We start from the raw sequence: 27,426 nt of genomic DNA, 5'->3' as shown, positions 1-27,426 counted from the left end.
GTCGACTTCTACATAACGCAGCTACTATCCGGTCATGGATACTTCAAAAAGTATCTCTACAGAATGGGAAAAGTCGAAGAGCCGGCATGCCTATACAACGATGCGACTGAAGACGACGCTGAACACACATTCTTTAAATGTGAGCGATGGCAAAGGGAACGTACCGCCGTAGAAGACCTGGTCGGTCCAATAAGCGCAAACAACTTAATCAGCGTCATGATGGAGAGCGAAGCTAACTGGTCTATTATCCAGAAATTCGCAGAAAAGCGGGACCTGGACGCAGGTGCGTAGATGTAAATCTCTCAATGAGGAAAATGGAACGCCACCCTGAAGTAATGCAAACGCGGTTCCAGGGTGGGCGACGGTTCCCTAGAGGGGGGGTTTTTAGTGACCTGCAAGTGGCACATACCGTTGCTGTACTGATGATGCGGAAGGCATTTTCCACCCCCTCACCCGCAAAAAAAAAAAAAAAAAAAAAAAAATCGTTATTATTTTTAAGAAGGAACAGGAGGTTCATACATTCTCTGTTTAAATTCAAAGTTAAACATGAAAAAGCGGTTCAACTTCCTGGTCCTTCCCTTAAATTTAAAAAATAAAATCAAATAAATTTACCCTTTAAGTTCGCATCAGTTTTCCAAGTTTTAGAACACTTCTGGTGATACTTTTTCTCTTCTGTTTTAGGCATTTCAGTAAACTTCTGTAGAGTAAAGTGTTTTTAACAACCGAATCGGCTTACTAAACATATATACATACATTGTATATGGCAATCCAATTTGAAAGTAATGGAAATATGTCAAATTGTCGAAGCTGTAAAAGATGAGGAGGGTTGCCCAATATTTTGCTTTGCTTTGCTTTATTACATCTTTATATGAACGTAGTCTGCAATCTGTAAGCTGTTTTTCATATCTTTTCGTTTAAAAATTTAATAATTAAAGTGAAAAGCCCCTAGAAATATAACATCCCTAGAAAATGCCATTCGATTCTTTTAACACCTAAAATGGTAACACTGTATATGGGTATTTTAAAGTTTTTATCTAAGGCTTCAAACACGTTTTCCCATCAAGCTCTGTTGAAGGGGTTCCGTTTGTACTGCTCAGTTATAATCACAACGTCATACTGACGCTCGGTTTTCATTTGAGTCAGGAGTGCGTCCGCAGTTTCAGTTTTGTGCGTGTTATTCAGTCTTTCTTCTTTCAGTCTCTGTGCATTTTCTTGAGCACTGTAGGTAATTAGTTTGGTTGTGTTTAGTCTCTATGCATATATAGCAGGTTGGAAGCTTGTTGCACTCTTTAAGCCTATGCCCCGATTGACCGCATTTTATAAACCTACCTTGCCCTCTTCTATCTGGTCTCTTACAATCCTATGCTAGATGTCCTGGTCCAAATCAAGGATGGAGGTTTTACCTTGGCAGAAGCTGGCGACATAATTGGCCGATTTAATTGTAGCTCACGGAGACGATCTCTTAATTCATCCACTTCAGTTTTAATTTTATCCCGCTCTTCCGAAATCTGTGAGGACACTTCTGCTATTTGGAAGGTCACCTGCGATATCCGTGCATCCTGCTCTTTTAACTGTGAGGACACCTGTGCTGATATACGTGCATCTTGCGCTGCGAACTGCTCTTCCAAATGTGTTGACAATCGCGTTTCCATTTAAAACATACGTGTATCCTGCTCTTTAAATTGTGTCGACATTAGCGTTGACATTTGAGACATACGTGTATCCTGCTCTTTAAATTGTGTCGACATTTGCGTTGACATCTCTTTCCCCATCTGCGATATTGCAGCAAAAATCATGTTTATGTCCAAAATCTTTGACGAGCATTGAGCCTCTTCCTTTTCTTCTATTTTTGTTGTCTCTTCTTCTAATTCCATGTGAAAGACATATTCCTCAACATTAATGTTTTCCGCCTCCATGGCCTCTCTCAACCGTGATTGTAATTCAGTTTTTAATCCATTAGTCGCCAAACCACGTTGCTCCAGCTCCTTTTTCAGTTGTGGAATCTTCAGATCGTTAAACTTGGCCATTTTCAAATAATTATCTCTATCTATCCTTGGGAATTTATTTGACAATCCCACTTCTGACACCAATTGTAACGGATTTCTCGATAAATCGTCTAACTATAACTCACTCTTGAGCTCGATCACTGGATTGTTAAATTAAAGTCTCAATTTAATGCTATACACTTATCTTATCTTTATTTCCAATTCCAACAACTTAACACTTATTGCTCGCTATTCGAACTTACAACTTATTGCTTTTAGCTTAATTGCTCTGCTGCATAATCCGGCAGCCCTTATATAGAAAATTTTTAACAAAAGTTCGCTACTAGAATATTCTGGCAACTACGAATTCGCTATCTAGTTGCTTCTGGCAGTTTATCGTTAATTCTAATTTGTTCTGGTACTCGTGTTCACCACAATATGTTTAAAGTTTGAGCTGATAGTCAAAAGTCAAGTACATTGTATATATTGTGGCGAACACTAATGCCAAACAAATCAGAATTGACGATAAACTGCTAGAACCAACTAGAAATGGAAGATCGTAGTTGCCAGAATCTTTAAGTACCGAAGTTTTGTTAAAAATATACTAAATAATGGCTGCCGGATTGTGTAGCAAACAGAGAACGTATATCATAGAGAAGGTTCATGGTGTGCCGATTGTCAAAATGTTCCTCTTGACGGAGGGTTACTCGCCAACATTAGTGCATTTCACCACAAACAAATTATAAGCTGATTTCACCAGAATTTTACCCCTGCGGAGCGCAAAATAGCAGAATTGAGCATTTTGAATGTTAAATCAGAGAACGTATATCATAGAGAAGGTTCAATTGCGGACCAGCGTGTGAATTAGTGAATTTCACCAAATCTGGCTCGGAAGGAGAAATTTTAACAGTGAAGAGTGAACAGAGCTGAGAATTCAATGAAAATTATTCTCAGAGACTTGCTTTGATATTACAGCTGCATGTTAGCCTTTTGGCTTATATTCTTATACGTTTATATGCAATCATATTTATTGATATGAATATCATTTTGCGAATTTTTATAAATGCATGCAAAACTGATAAGATCTATAAATTATGGAATTTCGAAATAATATTTATAGTCAATTTGGGCATTTAATAATTTTATTTAATTTTTACCTAATATACATTCATACTAAATAGTTTATATTATAATAATAGAGATTAAATTTATTACAATATATGTATGTATATACATCTTTTATCATATTAATCTTATATAGTCATATGTACGCATTCAGAAATTCAAATCATGATTTTATCACTTATCAATACACTATATGTGCGCGCATTGATTTATATGTACACGCATATATGTATTTATACATAAAATTGCCGAGCCAATAATACATACACAAACCAACATACATACATATGTATATGCGTACACATGTTAATATGTCACCCGCAAAAACTACAAACATTGTTCTACAAAAACAACAATCGTCACAAGTTTATAGTAAAATATTCAACAACAACATTTTCATTCATGAACGCAGGCGTACTTTTAACAAGCAACCTCGCTTCATTCATAAAAACAGATACCCTCACATCTCCCCGAGCATGCCTTTGTCTACAAGCGTCTTTTCACGACGATGGCAAAAGCTAAAAATCATAAATTGAACAAATTTCTGATATTCCCTCTGGAAGGGAAAAGTTGCAACCACGCACGCCCACAAAACACAGAAAAAATTGACAAAACTGGCAACAAAGCTTTTGTCGATTTAAAATATTTTACAATTTAAATTTACAATTTTAAAATATTTTTCCGTGATTCATAAAAATCTGCGTCAATATGTATGCATGCTCATATATAAACATACATATTTAGGATGATTTGTGGGCAAAGCTGTTAGAGCGGCAAGGGAAGCGGTGACAATCGGCGGCCGTTCGTTAATATTTTTTCGGTACAGCTCGGATTTTCTACCAACAACACAATGTTGTGACGCTTTGTCATCGCGTGAGAAAAATAATGCTAAATTCAAGTTAAGAAATGTACGCTTACAAATTCGTATATTTACAACGCGCAAACGACTTTGCATATAATTTTAAGATATTCTGCATATACAGGGCGGCTCACGAATCGTGCTACAAAAATTAACCGTATTAAGTTTCTTTTTTATCAATTTTTGTTGTATTGTATAGAAAATTTTAATTTTATTTTATACAATTAATTATTCCTCCATGCTTGGCCACGCATATGCGACACCTAATTAGCAAATTAATGCGGGCTGGAGGGTTCAAGTCGGGATTGCCTCAAATATCTATTTAATGGACTGCTTCAGCTCAGTCAGATTTCTGGGTTAGATTTTGTACACCTCTTGCTTGACATAATCTGATAAGAAAAGACCAAGCGGTCGCAAATATTCTTATACATTATATATGTATAATTATGCGTGCATGTAAACAAATATGAAAGTACCCATTATAATTATTTATTTGTCTGCATGCAACATATGTATGTAAATATGTACACTCATTGTTCCATGCAAAATCTCCGTTGCCACGGACAACCAATGGCCGAAGCTCACGTTTTTTGTTTTCTTGTCAAAGAGTCACTGTGTCGAAGGACTGACGCGACGACAAAGCGTCACAACATTGTGTTGTTGGTAGAAAATCCGAGCTGTGCCGAAAAAATATTAACGAACGGCCGCCGATTGTCACCGCTTCCCTTGCCGCTCTAACAGCTTTGCCCACAAATCATCCTAAATATGTATGTTTATATATGAGCATGCATACATATTGACGCAGATTTTTATGAATCACGGAAAAATATTTTAAAATTGTAAATTTAAATTGTAAAATATTTTAAATCGACAAAAGCTTTGTTGCCAGTTTTGTCAATTTTTTCTGTGTTTTGTGGGCGTGCGTGGTTGCAACTTTTCCCTTCCAGAGGGAATATCAGAAATTTGTTCAATTTATGATTTTTAGCTTTTGCCATCGTCGTGAAAAGACGCTTGTAGACAAAGGCATGCTCGGGGAGATGTGAGGGTATCTGTTTTTATGAATGAAGCGAGGTTGCTTGTTAAAAGTACGCCTGCGTTCATGAATGAAAATGTTGTTGTTGAATATTTTACTATAAACTTGTGACGATTGTTGTTTTTGTAGAACAATGTTTGTAGTTTTTGCGGGTGACATATTAACATGTGTACGCATATACATATGTATGTATGTTGGTTTGTGTATGCATTATTTGTTCGGCAATTTTATGTATAAATACATATATGCGTGTACATATAAATCAATGCGCGCACATATAGTGTATTGATAAGTGATAAAATCATGATTTGAATTTCTGAATGCGTACATATGACTATATAAGATTAATATGATAAAAGATGTATATACATACATATATTGTAATAAATTTAATCTCTATTATTATAATATAAACTATTTAGTATGAATGTATATTAGGTAAAAACTAAATAAAATTATTAAATGCCCAAATTGACTATAAATATTATTTCGAAATTCCATAATTTCATAGATCTTATCAGTTTTGCATGCATTTATAAAAATTCGCAAAATGATATTCATATCAATAAATATGATTGCATATAAACGTATAAGAATATAAGCCAAAAGGCTAACATGCAGCTGTAATATCAAAGCAAGTCTCTGAGAATAATTTTCATTGAATTCTCAGCTCTGTTCACTCTTCACTGTTAAAATTTCTCCTTCCGAGCCAGATTTGGTGAAATTCACTAATAAAATCTTGTTAGGTTTTGACAATTCACACGCTGGTCCGCAATTGAACCTTCTCTATGATATACGTTCTCTGTTGTGAATACGTAGGCGGTTTGCCTGCGTTCACTTCCCTTTGGCAGAGGATGCAGTTGTAGCTCATTCCCACCAGTCAGCAGCAGTGGATGTAGCGTCAACGTTAGCAGCAGCCGGCCGTTGTTGATGTTGACGCAGCAGAGGTGACAATATTGGCGTTGACGCAGCAAAAGCGGGGATGACATCGTTGACGCAAACCCGTACGGGAAAAACAACTAACGTAGCGATTGCTTTTTTGTTGTTTTTTGCTTTTACCGAACGGAAATTTTGGGAACTTGTTTTTATTTTTTTTGAAACGGTCTTACCTCTGTTTCGACACTTTCAACAGTTAACGGCACTAGCGGATTTTTTTTTTGTAATGGGGTAATGGTAAAAACAGGATTTTTAAAATATGTTTAATTTAATTTACCGCACTTTGTAAAAAATATATATTTTTCATCAAAAACACTTCAGTGATTTTATTTGCGCACTCCACTGTACCTGCCGTTTTTAAACGAATTGCCGAATGTTATACATATGTTGTTGCAGAAGCACTTTTGCTTTTCACTTCACTTTTTCTCTTTTTTTTTGTTTGTTCTTGCACTAATAGGTAAGTATGTACTTTGTTATAGGATCTACCTAGGTAAGTACCTCTATATGCATACATGCTATATGTATATTCCGTATTAAATATTTTATTTATTTAGCACACACGGCACATAATTAGCTTTTAGTTTTTATTTTTGTGTTTTATTTGCTTTATGATATTATATTTTGTATTTTTTAATGTATTATTTTACCACTTTACTCGTTTTTTCGCTGCCCTAATACTTGTTGCTTGTATTATTTTCAAAAATTTTAATTTTTATTTTAGCACTCGAAAACTGAAAACTTCGTATATGTGTAGATACACTTTATTTTTTATTTTTTACTTAGGTTTGTTTTTAATCTTTGTTTTAATTAAATTGGTTTGGTTTAATTTTTGCCGCTTGCAGTCCCTTGCACTCACTTAACCGAAACTTGAAAAAGAGATAATGCACAGGCAATTGCAAACGAAAAGTTAAATTAGTTTTGCGAAAAGTTAATATACACTTTAAATCTTAAGCACGCACTAAGTCCCTGCTCGGGCGCCATGAAAAATCTCCAGCCTTTTTGAGATGAAGTAAAATGTTGGGATGCGCAACTTAAATAAAAAGTGCCAATTGCCTGTGCCTAAACGAAATGAAAATATCCGGCTAAGTTAAAAGACGTGCGTTCGCGAGTGTGGTTTTATTACAATAGAATTCTTTATTTTAAGTATATTATAATTTAGCCTAAACTTTAACCTAACGGCTTAAACTAGTGGTAAGTATGTATTAGAAAAGGGGTAAGTATAAGAATAATTCAACAGTTTCGTTAATTCATTGTAAAAGATTATTGTAATAGATAATGTTTTCTGTAATAAGTATAGTATAGTAAAGGTAAGTATTTTTATAGCATAAAACATTTATAATTCATTTCAACATTATTCAATTAATCTTTTTTTTTTTAAGTTTATTTTTAACATATATTTTATTTTATTCTAAAGATGCTTGACGCAACAACAAGTAAGGAACTTCTAAGTTCGGATGTAACCGAACATTTTATACTCTCGCAACTTACAAGGATCAAAGCCGGAAAATTACTTCAGGTGTTGGGAAAATTTTATATTAAAGAAAGTATTGATCCGATTCAACCCATTTTTGACACAAAACATACTATTATTGAAAGTTTCATTTATTTATTTTATTATATGAAATATATATCCTTCACATTGATTGATATTTTCGGTAACAAGTCAACTATAGGCCCTGGGGTCCACATATTCAGTACCTAGGAGCTTGAACAGTTTTGGTTCGATTTAGACAATTTTTAGTCACAAGGTGGCACTCTTTAAACGCATTATTTACGAAAAGTTTTACCCCGATGCAATCATTGTTGCTTGATTTGCATAGGGAAAGTGCAAGAATCAGATCGAATTTAAAATGGTGTTTATCGGAAATAGGCGTGGTAGTAATCCGATTTCGCCCATTTTCACACTATAACATAGAATATGATATAGGTTTACACCTAAAAGTAGGCGGTGCCACGCCCACTGATTAATTTTGAACGCGGTTCCTATAAAGTCATCCCATACCATCCCAGAAATAGGATTTAATGTCTCTGGCGTGTTAAGTGCTTGATTTATCGCGCTTTTAGTAATTTTTAACAGTACCGTTATATGGGGAGTGGGCGGGGTTGTCACTCGAGCTCACCCATTTTCGTACCGTCGATAGAGATGCTAACAACATTTGTTTCCAGTGAATTTTGTTATTATAGCTTTAGTGGTTAAGAAGATATCCACATTAAACCTATTAGGGGGCGGAACCACGCCCACTTATAAAAAAATTTTAATTGCAGATGCTTCTACCTAATGTTATCCTGTGTATTAAATAACAGTCTTGTATCTTAGTGTGGAGTTAGTGTGGAGCATAGTTATAGCAATTTATTTGGTTTTGATTAATAGCGTTTTGTAGGCGTGGAAATTACGCCCATCTGCAATACCAACCGTCTTACGGCACCAGGAAACATGTGAACCAAATTTAATAAAGATATCTCAATTTTTACTCAAGTTACAGCTTGCACGGGCGGACGGACGGACGGACAGATAGTCACCCGGATTTCAACTCGTCTCTTCATCCTGATCATGTATATATATATAACCCTATAACTAACTCGATTAGTTTTAGGTGGTACAAACAACCGTTAGGTGAACAAAACTATTATACTCTGTGGCACCAGGTTGCGAGAGTATAAAAAGTAAGGAAGGGCTAAGTTATATCTAACCCTAAAGCTAACTCGATTAGTTTTAGGTGATAGAAACAACCGTTAGGTGAACAAAACTATTATACTCTGTAGCAACATGTTGCGATAGTATAATAAAGATATTTTATGAAACTTGCTACACATATCGCTTGGCACTGTGAAGAGGACAGTATGCAGATGGATTTCCAAAGCTTAGGATAAGTAATTTTGGCTTCTCCTCAGGAAGTATGAAAATAATTATCTAAAATCGGATGATAATCAGGCCTACTCCACATGTAATAATTATGGTGAATACTACTTGGTAGTAAAAATCGATTACTCAATAAATAGATGAAGAATGAGTGAATAGATGAATTATTGGAAAGTTTTGATTTATATATAGTAGTGTTTTTTGAGAGCAATTTAAATGAATACTCACCACCGCTTACACCGTCTGCTTCTACAGACCGTACGGTAGGATATCCGTGAAAATAAGATTTTTACCGTAGATACGAGTGAGCTGAAAGTGAGAGAGCAATCTCTTGTAACACAGGGTTGCCAGTCCCGTTATTTTATAGTAATTAAAAATAAACTTCAATATATTTGAAATATTCCTAAAATGTACCCTTTAGTGGTTCGCCAATCATGAAGAGTCCAGGCATAAGAACTTCGAAGTCGTTTACATTTATGGGAATACACCAAATACGGCGCGAGTTCGCACAGGCTTCAACTTCAGTTAGTACTGTTGCAAATTCTTCATAAGTTAGAAGCAAAGTGTCTAAGGCACGCATAAGATGATATTTGATTCGTTTTATACTGCGAAATATGATGACACTCTTTCATAACGAATGCAGCGTTCGTAGGCTAATCCGAGCTCCTTTGCAGTGCCGTGGTTAGAGTAAATGTGGTGGCAGTACTACCCTCTTCTGTTAGTAAACCGTTTGAAAGAAGCGATGAATGCGATTGAAAAAAGGTCTCCAGCAAGCTCGAGATGCTTTGCACCAGTGCTTATGCAAATAAATGAGCATATGTACGCCATTGTAGATTTTGGAGTAAGGACAGCGTAATCGACTGCGAGCTGCTGTAACGGTTGGCAACTCAGTGGTCTGCAACGATATACACCACGGATGAGGTTACGAATGCCTGGTACCCAATATCGTCGTTGAAGGGCGGCTTGCATTATTTGAGATCCACCATGTAATGTTAAAAGATGTACTTCTACCGCGGTTAATTTATCGAGCAGTGATTTTTTCGGCACTATTATAAGATGTTTAGCATGGTCCGATAGCGTTGAGTTCTAAATGTGGCCTCCTACACGTAAGATAACCTTAGAGTCTAGAAACGGTTGCAGTCGTGCTAGACTGCTTCGTATATTTATTGGCTTGTTTACTCTGCAATGAGCAATTTCCCTTTTAAAAGCGATAGACTACGCGCTACTCTCGTTTTTGCTGCTACTAGTAATCGTACCGTCCGCAGACTGCGTGCGACAGTAAAGTGCGGCTTCCTATGCGACTTCTGATACGTCGGCAAAAATGTGAAACTGAGAGTCCAAAAATTTGCTAGTACCCAATGAGCGAGATGTCAATCAGTCGATCGCAATTTCTGAAGGAACTGGTTCATCCCAATCCACGTTTGAGTGCCAAAGTTTTTTTACCCAAATTTTAGAACGAATCGTACAAGGCGCAATCAAGCCCAGTGGATCGAATACTTTGCTCAAATCGGAAAGAAAAGTTCGCTTTGTAAGTTTGTTAGGCAAGGCCTCAGAATTCACTGCTATGGAAAGCCAATCATGATTTGTGTGCCATATTGTACCATGAGTGCAGATTTGTTTAGATGCGTGCGGTATCAGATCCCTAAGCCTTTGAGAATTAGTTCCCCATTTGCGTAGTTTGAACCCGCTTTCAGAGAGTGCGCGGGAAAGGTTTTTTCTGAGCCAGTTAGTAGGTCATTCATATATAAGTCTGACTTTATAACATCTATGACCTCTTTGCTTGCCTTTGATGCGTTAAGAGCTGCTCGATGCAGTGACTTTACGGCAAGATGCGATGCTGAAGTAACTCCATTCGTGAGCCTTAAAAAAATCACGTACTGGATCTGCTCGATTCGAATGTTAGACTATGCGCTGATAATCGGTGTCCTTTTTGGCGACATAAACCTGGCAGTACATCTTTACGATGTCGGCTTTGATTCCAAAACGATGAGTGCGAAAACGAACCAAAATAGAAAATAGATCTTGCTGTAGCTGTGGGCCTACCATGAGAGCGTCATTTAACGAATTCCCAGATGTTGACTTCATAGATGCGTTGAAAACTACTCGCAGTTTATTAGTTTGACCAGTGGTCTTTACCACCGCATGATATGGCATATACTAAACTTTGTCTCTTGTCATCTCAGCTGGTTCCATGTGTTCGATAGAGATGAGCTCCTCCATAAACATGATATACTCTTTATGAAGTCGTTCGTTAGCTGCAAATCCTTTTTCCATGGGGAGTAATGCTCGTTTAGCTGCTCCTCTTGATTCACCTATCAATACTTCTTTCCTCAATGGTAAACGCACAATGTAGCGCCCATCCGATGCACGTTCGGTTGTATCGTCGTATAGTTTTTCACAAATAGATTCTTCAGGTGAGAGGAATTTGCGGGCAGATAACTCTTCGAGTTCCCAAAACTGGTGGATGAGCTCAGTTAAATGAATGTCGGAATGTAAAGTTTAAACGTTTACGGGTGGGCTTTGTAAATTCACAGCGTTGCAAAACAGTACCCATCCGAATACACGGAGTCTGTGTAGTAGAAATTTGTCCAAATTTGGCAAATTCGCGCAATACGCCATGAAGATGTCGGTAAAGCGGAATGTGTTCTGGGTAGGCGAAGGCGTTGGACACACTCGGGGACGAATGAGGCATGCGAAGTGTGCGGTTACATTAAAACGTTGTATCTTTGAAGGAGCATCGGACCTTACGGGTGGATCGGTAAAGCTTTCGTGAAGTAAATTATGGTGACATCGTTCGTATATGCGACACGAAGACGTGCTATGGCAACTAGTGAGGATATGCCCTTTGCTTAAGCAATATATACACATGCCTAACTTCTTAATAACGGTTAGTTTACCCTTGGAGTCGGGTAGGCTGAACTTTGAGCAAACGTAGAGTTTATGGTCACCGTTGCAATAAGCACAATTCTGTACCTTCGTAGCGGTTGATGTAGCGTTATGTCATTCTAGCTATGTAAATGCCGTATGGAAGACATTCTTTGTTGTTGTCGTTGTCTTCGCGCTAGTGTTGAGTAACGGTACCATCTCCAATGGGCGTGCGCGGTTTTCAAGAAGTTCTCGAAGAGAGGAGAAAGATGGTAGTTCGTCCATGACAAGCGATAACTTCCATTGCTTACGGGTTTCGTGTGCTAACTTTAAAACGGTTAGGTGAATGAGCCAATCATCCCAGAACTCGACTGGTCGTTCGGGCACACATAGAGCACCAACGGGTTGAAGTATGGAATTTAGAACTTGCTGTATTCCCTTGGCAGTGGCCTTAACTGCGCTCCCATTACCTTGTAGCTCGTCCTATTGTGCTATCACATACCGCTAAGCTTGAGTATGAAATCAATGCTTCTTCCTTCAAATTAAGTAATCCAATTTTTGTCCGTCCGACAAATTGACATTCGTATGAATGAGAGAACAAAAGTCGTCATGAAGAAAAGAAGCCATTGAGTGGCATCACCACTAAATCAAGGCAACTGCAGTTTTGGAAGTGCTTGCAATGTCTGCTGCCTTTGAGTTAAGCACAGACGTTTCAGGTTAGCTTGACCAGTGCTGCACCACTCCTCACATTGTATACGTAGCTGCTGCTCAATGGAAACGTTCTCCAACAATTGGAGGTAAGTCGTTATAAACTCGGTGCCCACCGACAGAGCATTCACTTTGCTAGATTGCAAATAGCGTTTGATAGCATTTAGCGCAGAGTGCCGAATTTTAACAGAAGACATGTTTAATGTTGAAAATGCGAAAAAATATTGAAAGTAAAAGTGGGTTTACTGAATATCATTAAAATGTGATGATATCCGGCTCGAAGGACCAAAATATATTGATGTTTAATAACGCATACGGTTAGATGCGGAAGATTAAAGTGGATTGAAATTAAACACGACCTATCTGCTCGAAATCCTTTATTGGAGAGAGCGAAAAAACGGAAGACAGTTTGACAGCAAGCACATAAGTGCTGCCCAGCAAGCCTTAAACATATGTTTATAAAGGTGATGCCAGATAGACGCGAACAGTATTATTTAAAAAACGAAAAATTCATATTCATATGCCCTTAATTGAGACATAAGGCAATGGCATAAATTAAAATTAGTATTTGGTGTGAAATCCTTATTTTAGGCAACAGCACGATCTTACGGCAGCAGGCTTCCAGTTGTCGCAGTCACTGAATTAAAACCATTTTTAATTTTACCTACAACAACGGGCAGCTGGAGTGTTACCACTAATATGTGGAATGTAAAATTATCAAAGCTCAAGCAAATCTAATGTTAATTTACCAACAGAAGCATAAAATAGCACTGATAATGTAATAATAATTAATAATTTAAAACAAATTGATCGACCTATCTGCTTATTTTTAGCACAAAAAATTTCACTTTGAACAAAATATGTAAATTTCATTGACTTGAAAGATTTTAGTACGTTAACAACGAAATTTTGTAAATACATCAGCTGTTTTATACGTCGCTACCGTCTTCAAAATATTCAAGAAGCTGGCTTGCTGCGCAAGAAAATTTCGCTGTTGAGTCGTGCCGTTGTCTTTGTGTGCCAACTAAATAACTGTGCCCATAAGAACGTGTGTATGTAAATACTTGACAGATGCTGCCTGTCGTTCGTCGTCGTTGAATATAGTTAAAATAAGTGAAAAGGAGGCTACAGGGGACGCAGTGGACTCGAGGTTATGTAAGGGTACGTTACTGTTGATTCGGATATTATGTTAAATGTTTAAATTTACAATTTCGCGGAAAACATATTTTCATGCTCCACAATGATAACAATAATTTTAAACCAATTTCATAGGGAGAGATGAGATAGCGATCCCCAGTACTTCAACTGGTTCGAGAGGATCAAGAGGGAAAACAGCTCTATATTATCGTGATTACAAAGCACGAAAGCGAGCCGAGATGGAAAAAGAGTTATCAAATACGATAACTAGTAGCCTATCTACAAGTTCTGAGTCTTCTACAACTGTTGATTCCTGTAGTAGTAACGATTCAAAAGCAACGCCCTTTGCGAAATGAGATGATCAAATTCCGGGAAATCCTATTGGCACATTAGATAAACAAGTATTCGGCTTAACTAATTCGAAAAAATACTTTTCTATCATACTATTTAATTATCAAAGATTTTACCGATCGAGTCTTCCAAATTCGAATATTTTGATGATATCAAAAAGCTTTATGACCTATGAAGAACCTCCTGTACAAGTACCAAATTTTTAATTTTTTGTGAGATCTCATTGTAATGAAATTCGAAATTTAGGTGTTGCCATCTTTCGTAATGAAAAGGGTTGTTACTACTCATTTGCGAATAAAAGCTCCTTACTCAAGTGTGGCTGATGTCACGGTGTCAACACCAGCAAGAATTGGAAAGTTATGTGCAAAATAAACCCCAACGATAACAATAGTACGAAATTAATTTTAATAGCTATTTATCTATCACCAAATGGTTCAATGAGGGATATCAAATTACGATCCATCGTATTTATCGGAAAAGCTTTGTTGACATTATTGATTTTGTATTTCCAAACTCCGGTCGATATTACTGGAAAGTGCGTAGAATATTGTGAACAGCCGGTAAACCATACTAGTGATTTTAATTTATGTTTTTCATTGCCAGAACCTGCGCCATTACTACAATTCCCCAAACCTAAATTCTCTTTAGAAACGATTGATGGTAGGGTTAATCCAATGACACTAAGGGGGGACCACTATTTATGCAGTTTTCGGCAGAAAAATTAATAAAGTTTAATTTCTACATTTCTATATTTTTTTAGCTATCATAATTCACATGAAAATTTGTTTAATATGTATACAGCCCGCTGAAAGTTAGAATTAAATTGAAAAAATTTGTTGTCCATTTATTTTTTATAGAGAAAATGGTATATTATTTATTTATTTGTATAGAGAAAATGTTACATTATGTGGAGTAAAAATAAATAAATTATTTTTGCATGAAATTGAATGCTTTAATTATTACTTTTCGTATCCAGCCCTATTCAAATGGTTCCAAACGGTGTTTTGTGCAATGTTTAGGTCTTGGACAATCGTAATAGATGTTTGGACACGGCGATTTCCATTATTTGATCGATTTTTTTAATCCATTTTTTCGATAATTGGTCTTCCAGAGCGTGGTGCATCTTTGACATCGAAATTACCGGAACGGAATCGACGAAACCAAAATTGCGCATGATTGGCTACTACAGTATTAGGACCATAAACGCTATTCACATTTTCATCCGCTTGGCTTGCGTTTTTGCCCTTGTCAAAGAAAAACTATAAAATAAAGCGTATTTTTTCTTTGCTAGTGTCTACGATGCGCTTTCTAACAAAATAGGTAAATCAACTAATCACAAAACCGTCAGAAAAACTTTTTTAGTCCGAAATCGATCGGACTTATACAACGCGCGATACAGATAAATAACGCCATCTATTGGAAAAATAATGGATTTTTTTTTACTACACCTAATATTAACAAACTCACTAATTTTAGCTTATAAAAATCAATGCACCATACTCGTGACCTAGAGCTCATCCAAATTTCAGGCTAGATATATAATCTCAAAGCAACCTACGGTTTTGAGATAGAAAAATACCGCTGTTGCAGTGCTCGAATTTATTGTTGCTGTACTTTGCCCCACAAAAGTTATCTCTTTCAATAGCTAACTTTGGCTGCTAAAATCTTATTTATTTGCTCCTCAGTTCATTATTGCCATCTTCGTCCATTTGTGTGAGTTGTACTGTTGTTTTTTTTTCTCGTCTGTAGTTCTGCTTCTTAGCATTTATCGCAACTGCAAATATTGATTTCTTTATCAATAAAATGATATGTAGTGATCATTGAACAATATTATCAATGCGTCTGATAATAATTAATGGAGAATTGAAGAATAGTGTTTCCTTAAATGTTGAACGTGAAAGTCATTTTGAGCAAACGTTTGTACACATTGTCAATCAAATATAAAAGCAAAATAGGTGTACATAAAGAAAGCTCAAAGTTATGAATAGACACACTACAGATTCTAATGATGATGGCTATATTAAAAATCGGTATATTTATAGAGAAAAAGATTTTTCAATCCACTTAAGAAAATTTTAAATTGCAAAACAGAAAATCCAAGGATAAGACACCTCTATGGGACACTTTTCAAGATCCCCCGTCAAGAAGAGTGACAGGATCGGCAGCGAGTTGGTCGAAGTTAGGATGGCTTTTAAAATTATTTAAGTTGCTAACATATGTGTTTGTTTTTATTGTGGTTCTTGGAACTGCCGTAATATCGAAGTTATCATTGTTAACGATGGTAAGGCAATTTCGAGCAAATGCGCATGTGAAGATTTGCAATATTGTAGGTATGTAAAAAAATTACTTTGAGTTCATACACATTCTACTAAGATATTAATAATAATAATTAACTTGCCCTATCATTAACAATTATTAATGAATACGAAAGGTTTCAAGGAGAGCTATGAGAGAAACTATTTCAGATATTCTTAAAATTCTTGCGTAATAATAACAAATATATTAAGTTTTTGCGTTGACTAATAAACACTGTCAAATACGGATAGTGATAAAAGCCGGATGTTGGTAATTGATAAGATAAAGATAAAAACAGATGAGTTTAAAATGCAACTAATACTAGTAATACTAGCCAATGTATATAGAAGTTCAGTGAAATACCTATCAAATATGAATGAAATTTTGTAAGCTCAATATGTATCTTATTGATTAGAATACATGGGACTATACATATGTTCAAATCGGATTAACTTTCAACTTTCGGAGCATGTAAGTTGCCAGACTGACCGTTGTCAGTCATGAGGTTTTTTATAAGTGTTTGAGTGTGTATTACAATAACTTATGTTTAATCACATTTACATATGTAAAAATTAAGGTATCTAATAAAACATCGGACACCTGTTCCGTGGTGTATTAGTTTTATATACATATCTCCCAAACCGTTGAATCTAAATCAAGCAAACTTTCTGAAAATAAGTATTTTTTAACATTTCTTCATACACTGTGAAAGTGGATAAAATTAGATAATAACCACGCCTACTTCTCATATAACGGTTATGTTGAAAACTACTAAAAGAGCTATAACTCACAGAATAAATAAAATTGGAGAAGGGGTATGGTACCGCCCACCTTTTGGTGAAATCCTATATATCAGGAACTATTTGCCCAGTTTCAACCAAATTTAGTATGTGAGGTTATCAAAACATTTCTATTATACGCCAAGGCTACTACCCATAACCCAATTTCATCCGATTAGAAGCGAGTCGGTTGTCCGATGTCTTCTTTCGATCATTTCTTATCAGAATATAACTTTGCACAAATAATGCCTTCCAAGTATTTCATCTTACGCCCAAAAATGATCGAAATCAGAATGCAACTTTTCAAGGACCCGACAATAAATATTCGAACCATATATTAAATTTAGATCCTTTGATTGAGTTTATATCACTTATACCTCATTTAAGTTAATTAGGTTGATCTTAATATTAATGTTTTAGGTATGCAAAATATATGAAACTAAGGAAGTCTGCGACCAATAACGCAATCCATTCGGATTGTGTTGAAATATTTCGTAACATTTTTTAGTATAAAGTTTTGCAACAGCTGAAACATTTCCCCCTTTGTTTTTGTGTTTTTTTGTTCAAATTATAAAAAGTTCGGCTATACCTGAATTTTATTTCCTTATTTTTATTTTTTCCAATTAATTTTTGCTTATTTTACTTTTATATTTCACTAACCCCTTGCATAGTGTATAGCATTCGTATAACAATGGTCGAAAATATTTCTGTTAAAATAAAATGTACATTAAGATCTGGTAATCATCTACTGTTTTTAAATACTTCCAATTTTCCCATTTAAGCTCACATTTTTTCCGCTAAATATTGCCTCCTCTGGATTTTTATGATTTTTTTTACCGAAACGTTGCACTCCGTGAATTGACTATATACAAGTAATAATGTAATTAAATGAACATTTATTGATTTTATAACTCTCGCAAAATGTTGCCGCAGAGTATATTGGTTTTGTTCACCCAACGGTGGTTTGTAAAATAATCAACATAGATATAGAATTATTATATACTAGCTTTTCCTCCACCTTCGCTCGCATTGAATCCCTTAAATTAATATGTATGTATCAAATATTATTGACAAAAACAAATAATTGAATACATATATACACGAATACTATACCGAGATGATCATCTTCTTGTTGGTGGTGGTAACCAGAAAACCCCAATTTTAGGCGTTTGGTGCAGTTTTCTTTTGTTACATTTTGAATTTTTTCCACCAAAATAATTTTTTTGAATGTTAAAGTTTTAAAATTTATTGTACAAATAGATAGATAGAATAATAGATCTGCCCAACCAATTTTTTTGAAAATTCAAAAAAAATATATTTGGTGTTTAATAATGAATATAGGTCAGAAGCATTAATTAGCTCATATAAAATAGATAAATCAAGAATGGGGGAATAGATCATAAATGAATTATTAGACCGTTTTGATCTATAGGAGCGTACCTTTAAATACTTGTTTTCACTAATAAAATTTATATTAAAAGGCTTTAAGCAGTGTTTAAAGAAACGCTTTTTTCTGGTGTGTAGTTCTGCTTCTTCTTAGCATATATCGCAACTGCAAATATTGATTTCTTTGTCAATAAAAATTATGTAGTGATCATTTTACAATAGAATACTATCATTGCGTCTGATAATAATTAATGGAGAATTGATAAATAGTGTTCTCTTAATTGTTGAACGAGAGAGTTATTTTGTGCAAATGTTTGTACATATTGTAAATCAAATATAGTAGAAAAATAGGCGTTCATAAAGAAAGCTCATAGTTATGAATAGACACAACAGATTCTAATAATGATGGGTATATTAAAAATCGGTACATTTATAGAGAAAAAAGTTTTTCAATCTTAAGAAAATTTTAAATTGCAAAACAGAAAATCTACCTCTATGGGACACTTTTCAAGATCACCCGTCAAGAAGAGAGACAGGATCGGCAGCGAGTTGGACGAAGTTAGGATGGCTTTTTAAATTATTCAAGTTGTTAACATATGTTTCTGTTTTTGTTGTAGTTCTTGGAACTGCCGTACTATCGAAGTTATCATTGCGAATTATGGTAAGGTAGTTTGATTTGCAATTTTGTGGGTATGTAAAAAAATTACTTTGAGTTCACATACATTATACTAAGATATTAGTAATAACAATTAACTTGTCCCTATCATAAACAATTATTGATGAATATTAAGGTTCCAAGGAGCGCTATGAGATCAGATAAATTATTAAAGATCGTCTTAAAAGTCGTGCTTGATAATAACAAATATATTAAAGTTATTTTTTGCGTTGAGTAATAAATACTGTCAAATACGGATAGTGATGAAAACCGGATGTTGGTAATTGATAAGAGGATTCTTTTATTATTATAAGTTATTATTTTATCGCCTAAATTTTCCTTTACTTGCTGTTTTTTACATCTAATAAATTTTAATTTGTTTCTTTCTCCTATTACTTTTTCAAAAATAATTTCTCCAGGGTGATATTGTTTTTCTATTCTACTTGTATGTTTATTTGGGAACGTTAGCGTTTCTCATGCGCTTGTTTTATGTTATATGGTAATTTTTCATGTTTTGATTTACTGTGAAAAACGTCTGTAGATTTGAATTTGGTTACTGAATGTATTTTTAAATTTAATTATTGAGTGTCTCGTAATATTGTTTCTATGTCGCTCACTAAATTATATTCTTCCATAAGACATGGTGCTATTGCGAATATTGTAGAATGAACTCTTTCTATTTGTCCATTGGTTATACTAACTAAATAAGTTTCTATTATTAGTCTTTGCATTAAATTGATGTGTTGTGAAGCATAGCTCATTATCCAAAGTAATTCGTTCTACATCTGGATGATTGGAGCAATTCTAATACATTTTTTTCAATATTTGACTTGTCTTTTATGTGTTTCAATATTAGAAAATTTCAACAGGCATCTTTACATGTAATGAATTTTAATTTTTGAGCATAACATACCTATATCTAGCTGAATCTGTTCACCTACGTGTTTTGGAATTGGGGCTTCGCCCATCGTTATTATTCTCGGATAACGATCATATTTATTTTTGTTACATGTTACATAGTTTCGTACATATTGTTTCATTTGTCTTCGCATTTCGGTCCAAAAATACAATTTTTCTATTTGCTTAATATTTTCTACATGATTTCGATGGGCTCCATTATGGGTTTGTTTTATTATTCCAAAATGATTTTCTCTATTTACAATATCCATTGGGAAAAGTTTTGTATAAATAAATTTATTTGGAAACGTCACTTTCAAAGGCCGCTGGACCTTAAGCAAATCTTTCACTGCACTATTAATTGCTGCTACCAAATTTGGTCAAATAAATTCTTTCAAAATGGTTAATAAGTTTTCCACTGTATCATATTAAGTGTTTTTTATTTCCAAAGGTTTCGATCAACTCATGGATCGTAAAGCAATTCTTACACATTATTATTTCTGTGTTTGCTTTCACTACTTTGTGCTGAATGTTGTCATTTCTCGATTTGGAAATCATCGGAAATGTTATATAATTCAAGACGCGATAGTGCGTCCGCTACAATGTTAGTTTTTCCTGGTTGGTATATGAATTTCGAAGCAAATTCGTCTATAAATGCGTAGCAACTTTTCTTTTGTGTGTTAGGGTTAGATTTCTAGATTCTTTATACCATATAGATAATTCCGAAGGTTTTTTAATGCCCATATAATATTGAATACTTATGCTATAATGTTAGCACTCACCAATGACATTATATCTTCCATTTTTTCCACAAAACACCTTTTTTAAGGTTTAAATTAAAATGTTCTTTACCTTTTTTATTAAATGTTAATTTTTACAAATTTTTTATTGGTTTAACACTTTTTTTGATAAAGATTAATACCACGGTTTAAGCCGAGAAAGTGTTGACGGTTGGTAGCGGAGATAGCGATTTTATACATTTACGTTGCGCAAAGAGATCGGAATTATTTCGAATGTTGCTGATGTGTGATGTAGATTGTGTTAGTTGATGTGTAGATTGTGTTAGGAGTGTTGGCGTGTATGTTTTCGGGACGACGTAGGCTCATTTAGCCATCCCGGCCACCTAGGCGAATATTAGCCTAGCATACGCTGAAGTTGTTGCAGCGTGTATACGACGCTGCTCAGCCCAGTGGCACGGCGGGGTGGTAGCCGAAGCTGGCCACGGCGCGTAATTGCTTCGTTGCGTGGGCGCCAGGAACGCGGCTCCGGAGGGGGGGCCAAACGGCGAGGTCGTGCTGATGTGTGTCTGGGGAGTCGCCTGACTACGCCGCGGCGGTGGGATTCAGTTAGTCGACCACTGTCGCGCCTCGCGGTGCGGTGAAGGAGTGTGTGATGCTGCTCACCGCACATCTGACAATGGCCCCTTGACTCACATGCGGTTGTTGCATGGGTGTGCGCCAGACAATTCAGGCAGTGGCCATGCGCCTGGGCGATTTGCTGTCGTTGGACTGGTGGCATACCTTTAAATATGCCGCAATGTTGCAAGCGGTGTGGGCGACGACATAGCGGGCATCGGAGGCGATGCTGCTCCGCAGACAGCGAGGATGACGGGGTTAGTGGCCGCGTGCCACTACGAGGAGCGATTGGAGGGGCTGTGGTAGCCGTAGTTCGGGGTGCAGGATTTGCCCCAGGGCGTGGCACATTAACGGCCGAACGTATTGCTGGCGTTGGTGTTGGTGCATTTCCGTCCATAATGATCTATATGGGAAAAAGTTATTTAGATTATAAGTTTGTCGCATGATTGAGTTGGAAATTTGGGCCACGTTAAGTGGCATAAATGGGTCGTTTTGTCGACCGACCTTTTACCGGATTTAGGTTTTTTTTTTTTGATTTATTAATTTTAGCGGTTTTTGGTTCTTATCGGGTTATTATTTACGTTTGTTCGGTATTATCGGCGGTGGGTAAAAAGCATAGTTTTACGAGCGGTCTCGTTAATGTTCCGGTTTGCGTACGGAGATCGACTACTCGGATGTGACCATCGGAACCATGGTAAAGGTTTTCTATGCGGCCAAGCCGCCATTCAGTAGGGGGGAGACAATCATCGTGTACTAGCACGCAATCTCCAAGCTTCGGCGCCTTTTCTGGAGCTTTCCAGCGGTACCTCTTGTGGAGGTCCTTTAGATAATCTCCTTTCCAGCGGCGACTAAAATTGTGATGGAGAATTTTGATCCTTTCCCATCGGTTTAATAAGGATAGCGACTCCACGTCTGGCTCAGGTATGGCCAGAATGGGTGCTCCTTTGAGAAAATGCCCAGGAGTTAGGGCGGTGAAATCGGAGGGATCTTGCGAGAGGATTGTGATTGGCCGTGAATTGAGTACGGCTTCAATTCGAATTAATAAGGTCGAGAATTCTTCATAATTAAACTTGTAGTTTCCAGCTACTTTTTTGAAGTGGGATTTGAAGCTTTTTACAGCTGATTCCCATAAACCACCCATATGAGGAGCGTTTGGGGGGATGAACTGCCAATTAATGCCTTGGGGTGCGTACTTCTGTACAATCTCAGGTGAGACTTGTTGGATAAAGTCCACAAACTGTTTCTCAGTGGCTCTTTTGGCTCCAATAAACGTTTTGCCGTTGTCACTCATAATTTTTGAAGGAAAACCACGCCGTCCGACGAAGCGAGCGAATGCCGCGAGAAAAGCCTCTGTCGTCGGATTTGTACATAGCTCAAGGTGAACAGCCTTTGTCGTAAAACAAACAAAAACTGCCACATAACCTTTCATTAAAGTGGGAGATCTTAACATTGAAGCCTTTATCTGGAAAGGCCCAGCAAAATCGACACCTGTTGTTGTGAAGGGCAGAGCAAAGTTGCAGCGTTCAGGTGGAAGTGCTGCCATTATCTGCGTTCGCATTTTTTGCTTGTACGTTGTGCAAACTTTGCACATGTAAATGCACTTCTTTATTTGAGGCTTAAGACGGGGAATATAAAACTCTTGGCGGACTATTTGTTGCATGAGGCGGTGCTCAGCGTGTAGCATCAGTATGTGGACATAATGCAGATATAATGTGGCAAGCCGTGCTTTTTCTGGTATGATTATAGGATGTCGTTCGTTGTATGTCAGGCTGGAGTTGACAAGCCGACCATTCGCACGAAGCAAACCCTTTGTGTCCAGAAATGGATTTAGTACTAAAAGTGAGCTCTTTTTATCGATTGGCTTCGAATCTTTTAGCAATGATATTTCTCGGCTGAAGTAGCGAGTTTGAGTAGATGCGATAAGAGCGCCTTTTGCTTTTTGTAAGTGTAGGTGCGTTAATGTATCGCATTGAGGGTATATTGGAGGTGTTCCGTTAACTTTAGTTTTGAGTTGCTCTATAAATTTGATCATGTATGCAACTACTCTGAGGGCTCGGGGGTACGCTGAGAATCGCTCAAGGATGTCAGTATCATCCGATGTTGCATGAAAGGAGTCGATTTTTCGACTTTCTGGGGCAATTATATTGCGCATGGGCGATTGTGGCCAAGAATCGGGAGATTCTGTTAACCATCGGGGGCCATTCCACCAGAGGGTGGTGGTGGCAAGATGCAGGGGTTTGCATCCTCTTGTACCTAGATCAGCAGGATTGTCAGCACTGCCTACATGTCGCCAAGTGGCTGATCCTACTAGGTCAAGGATTTGAGACGTTCGATTGGAAATATACGTCTTCCATGCATGTGGTGGTTTTTCTAACCAGGCGAGTACGATTTCAGAATCGGACCACAGATATAGTTTGTATTGTGCCATGTTTAAATGCGTTTGTACGATGGACACGAGTTTGGCTAGTAGTAGCGCTCCACATAATTCAAGTCGTGGTAGACTTATTGTTTTTAAAGGAGCCACTTTTGCTTTTGCTACTAGTAAGTGGCATGTGGTCGCATTGTCGCTTTGTGTGCGAACATATATAGTTCAGAGGCGTCACAGAAGCCGTGTAGTTCGACTTTGTGCTCTGGGGCATAATTTACCCAACGTGGGATTTGTATCTGTGAGATATCATTTAGATTGCTCGCAAACTGGGACCACTTTTCTAAACGCAGTGGTTTTACTTGTTCGTCCCAGTCGGTTCCATCTAACCATAATTCTTGTATTAGAATTTTGGCTTGTATCATAACTGGCGAAAGCCATCCTGCGGGGTCGAAAAGTTTCGCCACAGAGGATAGAATTTGCCGCTTTGTTATGGCAGATAATGCAGATATTGACTCTGTAGTGTATGAAAACTGGTCAGATATTGCATTCCATTGGATCCCCAGAGTTTTTGTTGTACTTTCCTTTTCGAATTTAAGGAAATTAGTATCTAACAAATTTTCATGTGGTATATTTTTTAGAATATTAGGGTGGTTCGCCGTTATCTTTTTCAACGGAAACCCTGCGGTATTTAGGGCTTGTATCACTTGTGATAGTGACTCGTATGCTTGTGGAAGACTGTGACTTCCAGACAAGATATCGTCTACATACGTTTATGTTTTTAACACCTGGGTTGCCAGAGGAAATTCTGACTTGGTGTTTTCTGCCAATTCGTGCAGTGTGCGAATGGCTAGATATGGAGCACAGTTGACGCCAAAGGTAACTGTTTTTAATTTATAGTCGCGGAGTGGACTATTGGGAGATTTTCGGAAAATAATTCGCTGAAAATCTTGATCGTCTTTATGTACGACTATTTGCCTATACATTTTTTCGACGTCTCCGTTAAATACGTATTTGAATATACGCCAATTTAATATGAGGAGCATTAAATCTGGTTGGAGCGTGGGTCCCGTAAATAGAATATCATTTAGGGAATTCCCCGAGCTAGTGGATCTTGATGCATTAAAGACAACTCTTACTTTAGTTGTTTTTTTGTCTGGCTTTACTACTGCATGGTGCGGCAAATAAAATGAGTAGTATTTGCCGTTGATGATATTTTCGCATGGGCTTATTTCCTCCATGTGGTCTAAATGGAGATATTCTTCCAACACACCATCATATACTGGTTTGAGTTCGCCTTTTTTAAGTAGGTTTTTTTCCATACTTTGAAACTGCTGTATTGCAGAGGTGCGAGAGTGACCTAAGGCGATTGTGTTGGGAAATTGTTGTTTTAGTGGTAGTCGTACGACGTACCGACCATTATCTGATCTAGTAGTTGTGGCTTTGTAAAAGTCTTCACAATACTGATCTTCTGGGGTTGTAATTGATATAGGGGGGAGCTCTTCTAGCTCCCGAAATTTCTTTAATTGTGAATTGAGGTATTTGTTTGAGATTTCCTCAACCTGAGTAGTCATGGTTGTAACTGGTTCCGGAACTAGTCCACTTAGGATCCAACCGAAAATAGTATTTTGTGCCAGAAGTGTATTTGAAATTTTCTCAATACCTTCGAGTATTATCTGTGGTATGAGATCGCTGCCTAATAGAAGGTCTATTTGAGCGGGAGTGTTGCAGTTGGGATCTGCTAGCTTTAGGTGTGAAACCTTTTGCCAATGCTTGCTATTTATGTGATAGCCTGGAAGCATATTTGTAAGTTGCGGTAAGACTATAGCTTCTGCTTGTATGTGCTTATCCGCTTGGGGGGGAATTAGGGTAATGGGGCAGATTTTATTTGAGTTTTGGACTACTCTTCCGCCCATTCCCGTGATTTCAAAATTGGCTAGTTTTGTTGGCAGTTGTAGCCTATTTTGAGCCCTAGACGCTATGAAGGATCGTTGTGATCCTTGGTCTATTAAGGCCCTAAGTTTAAACAGCTCTCCTCGGTGTTCGATGGAGACGACTGCTGTTGGTAGTAGTACTCTACTTTGAATTTCGCTGTGTAGCGTTTGGGTTTTTAATGCCTTTGAGCAGCATGGTGCTTCTTGGCAATTATCGGGATTTCGCACTTCGGGATTTGCTGTTGCAACTAAACCCGTGGCTCTTTTTATATTTGCGCTGTTTGGGGCTGAGCTGGAAAATGTGCTGTAATGTAGCATTGAATGATGTCGTTTATGACAATAAACGCAATTAAATTTGCTTTCGCACTCTTTAAGTGTATGTGCATGTGATAGGCAATTTGGACAAAGTCTTTTCGTTTTTATAAAATTGTTTCGATCGAAAATATTCATCTTTTTGAATCTCTCGCAAGATTTGAGCTTATGCCCCCCTGTACATAGTTCGCATGACGTTTGCTTGTACTGTTCGGATGTGAACGTTTGATTTTTGAAGAAGCTTCTATTTAAATTGCTGTTGCTACTGGCTTGGGGTCTGTGGAAGCTTCTATTTAGGTCATGTTGAACGGGTTTCGTTCTGACCATTTTTTTATCTACCCTTTCTGCGATTTCATATTGGGTAGTTAGGAAATCTTTCATTTGTTGCCACGTGGGGCATTTTCTTCGTGATGAGAGCGATTGTTCCCATAGAAGTAATGATTTTTCTGGTAATGCGGCAGTGCATATGTTTACCAGTATTGGATCCCAGCTGTCTGTGGGAATATTTTGTGTCGATAAAACCGACAAACAATTTGAAACAGTGGATTGAAGTTTGATAAATTCTTCACTAGTTTCCCTTTGAATTTTTGGCAAGTTCATTAATATCGATATTTGTTTATCGACCAATATTCTTTCGTTTTCGAATCTTGATTTAAGAGCTTCCCAAGCCAGATTGAAATTATCGTCATTTAGTGCGAACTGTTTTACTATGACGCCTGCTTGACCTTTAGTTTTGTATCGGAGGTGATACAATTTTTGCGCTTTTGATAATTTTGGATGGTTGATGTATACGGCAGTGAACATGTCCCGGAAGGACGGCCATTCTTCATAACCTCCATAAAATATTTCTGTGTCACATGCGGGCACCTCGAGATGGATGCCCGAACTTGCCTCTTGACTTTGGACTTGTGGCAGCTCTACTCGCTGATGTGGAGTAGGTGCAATTGCTTTTATTAGCTTTAGTTGATCGGAGATCATAGCTTTTGTAGCTTCGTACTGGTCTAAGCAGTTTTCGTATAGTGCGTAAGCTGATGATTTAAAATCGTGTGGTAGATCTGAATTATCATAATCTACAATGGCGTCATGAGTCCAAAAATTGTCAATATTTTGTTTTTTTTTATTTCCAATAACGATTCAGAGATGTCTTGAATCGGTGAAGATGAAAATCGAGTGTAGTATCGTGTTAATCTGTCACTCTCGGAAATGAATTTGGCAACACAAATATTTTTGCTTTTTATGTGCTTTGTGGTAACCTGTCTTGCGCGTGTAGCTTCTGCAGGTGTAATTTGATTTTTATCGTCATTAACCATTTTTGTTTTGTTATTTATTACTATATGTGTCAAAGTTAATTAAAATTTTCTCAGTGTAAACTGATTTAAATGCAGCAATAAATGATAATTAATACCGAATACTATTTTCGTATATACGATTTTTTTCGGACTAGATAAATATTTACTTGCGAAATAATTTTTTAATTTGTATATTATTTTAAATATATATTTGTGAGCGTAATTTAAATTTTCTTAATTTAGTTATTAAGAATGGCACTTTTAATTTAATAATACTTATTATGTCCTTATGTTGATGTA

At 36.7% G+C, this 27,426-nt stretch overlaps 1 protein-coding gene across 1 annotated transcript in view; it reads left to right on the top strand.

Annotated features, from left to right (window-relative positions):
- Positions 1-15,721: 15,721 nt before the first annotated feature.
- The window catches only part of Chs2 (Chitin synthase 2), an 85,755-nt gene continuing 74,050 nt past the window's right edge, over positions 15,722-27,426 (top strand). Inside the window, 2 exon segments of the mRNA XM_070112207.1 lie at positions 15,722-15,889; positions 15,951-16,189. Coding sequence (XP_069968308.1) covers positions 15,840-15,889; positions 15,951-16,189 — 289 coding nt within the window. The 5' untranslated portion in view covers positions 15,722-15,839.

This window comes from Bactrocera oleae, chromosome 6 (assembly GCF_042242935.1).
Source record: "Bactrocera oleae isolate idBacOlea1 chromosome 6, idBacOlea1, whole genome shotgun sequence".
NCBI classification, from domain to species: Eukaryota; Metazoa; Arthropoda; class Insecta; order Diptera; family Tephritidae; genus Bactrocera; species Bactrocera oleae.
This window is presented reverse-complemented; position numbering and strand designations above follow the sequence as displayed.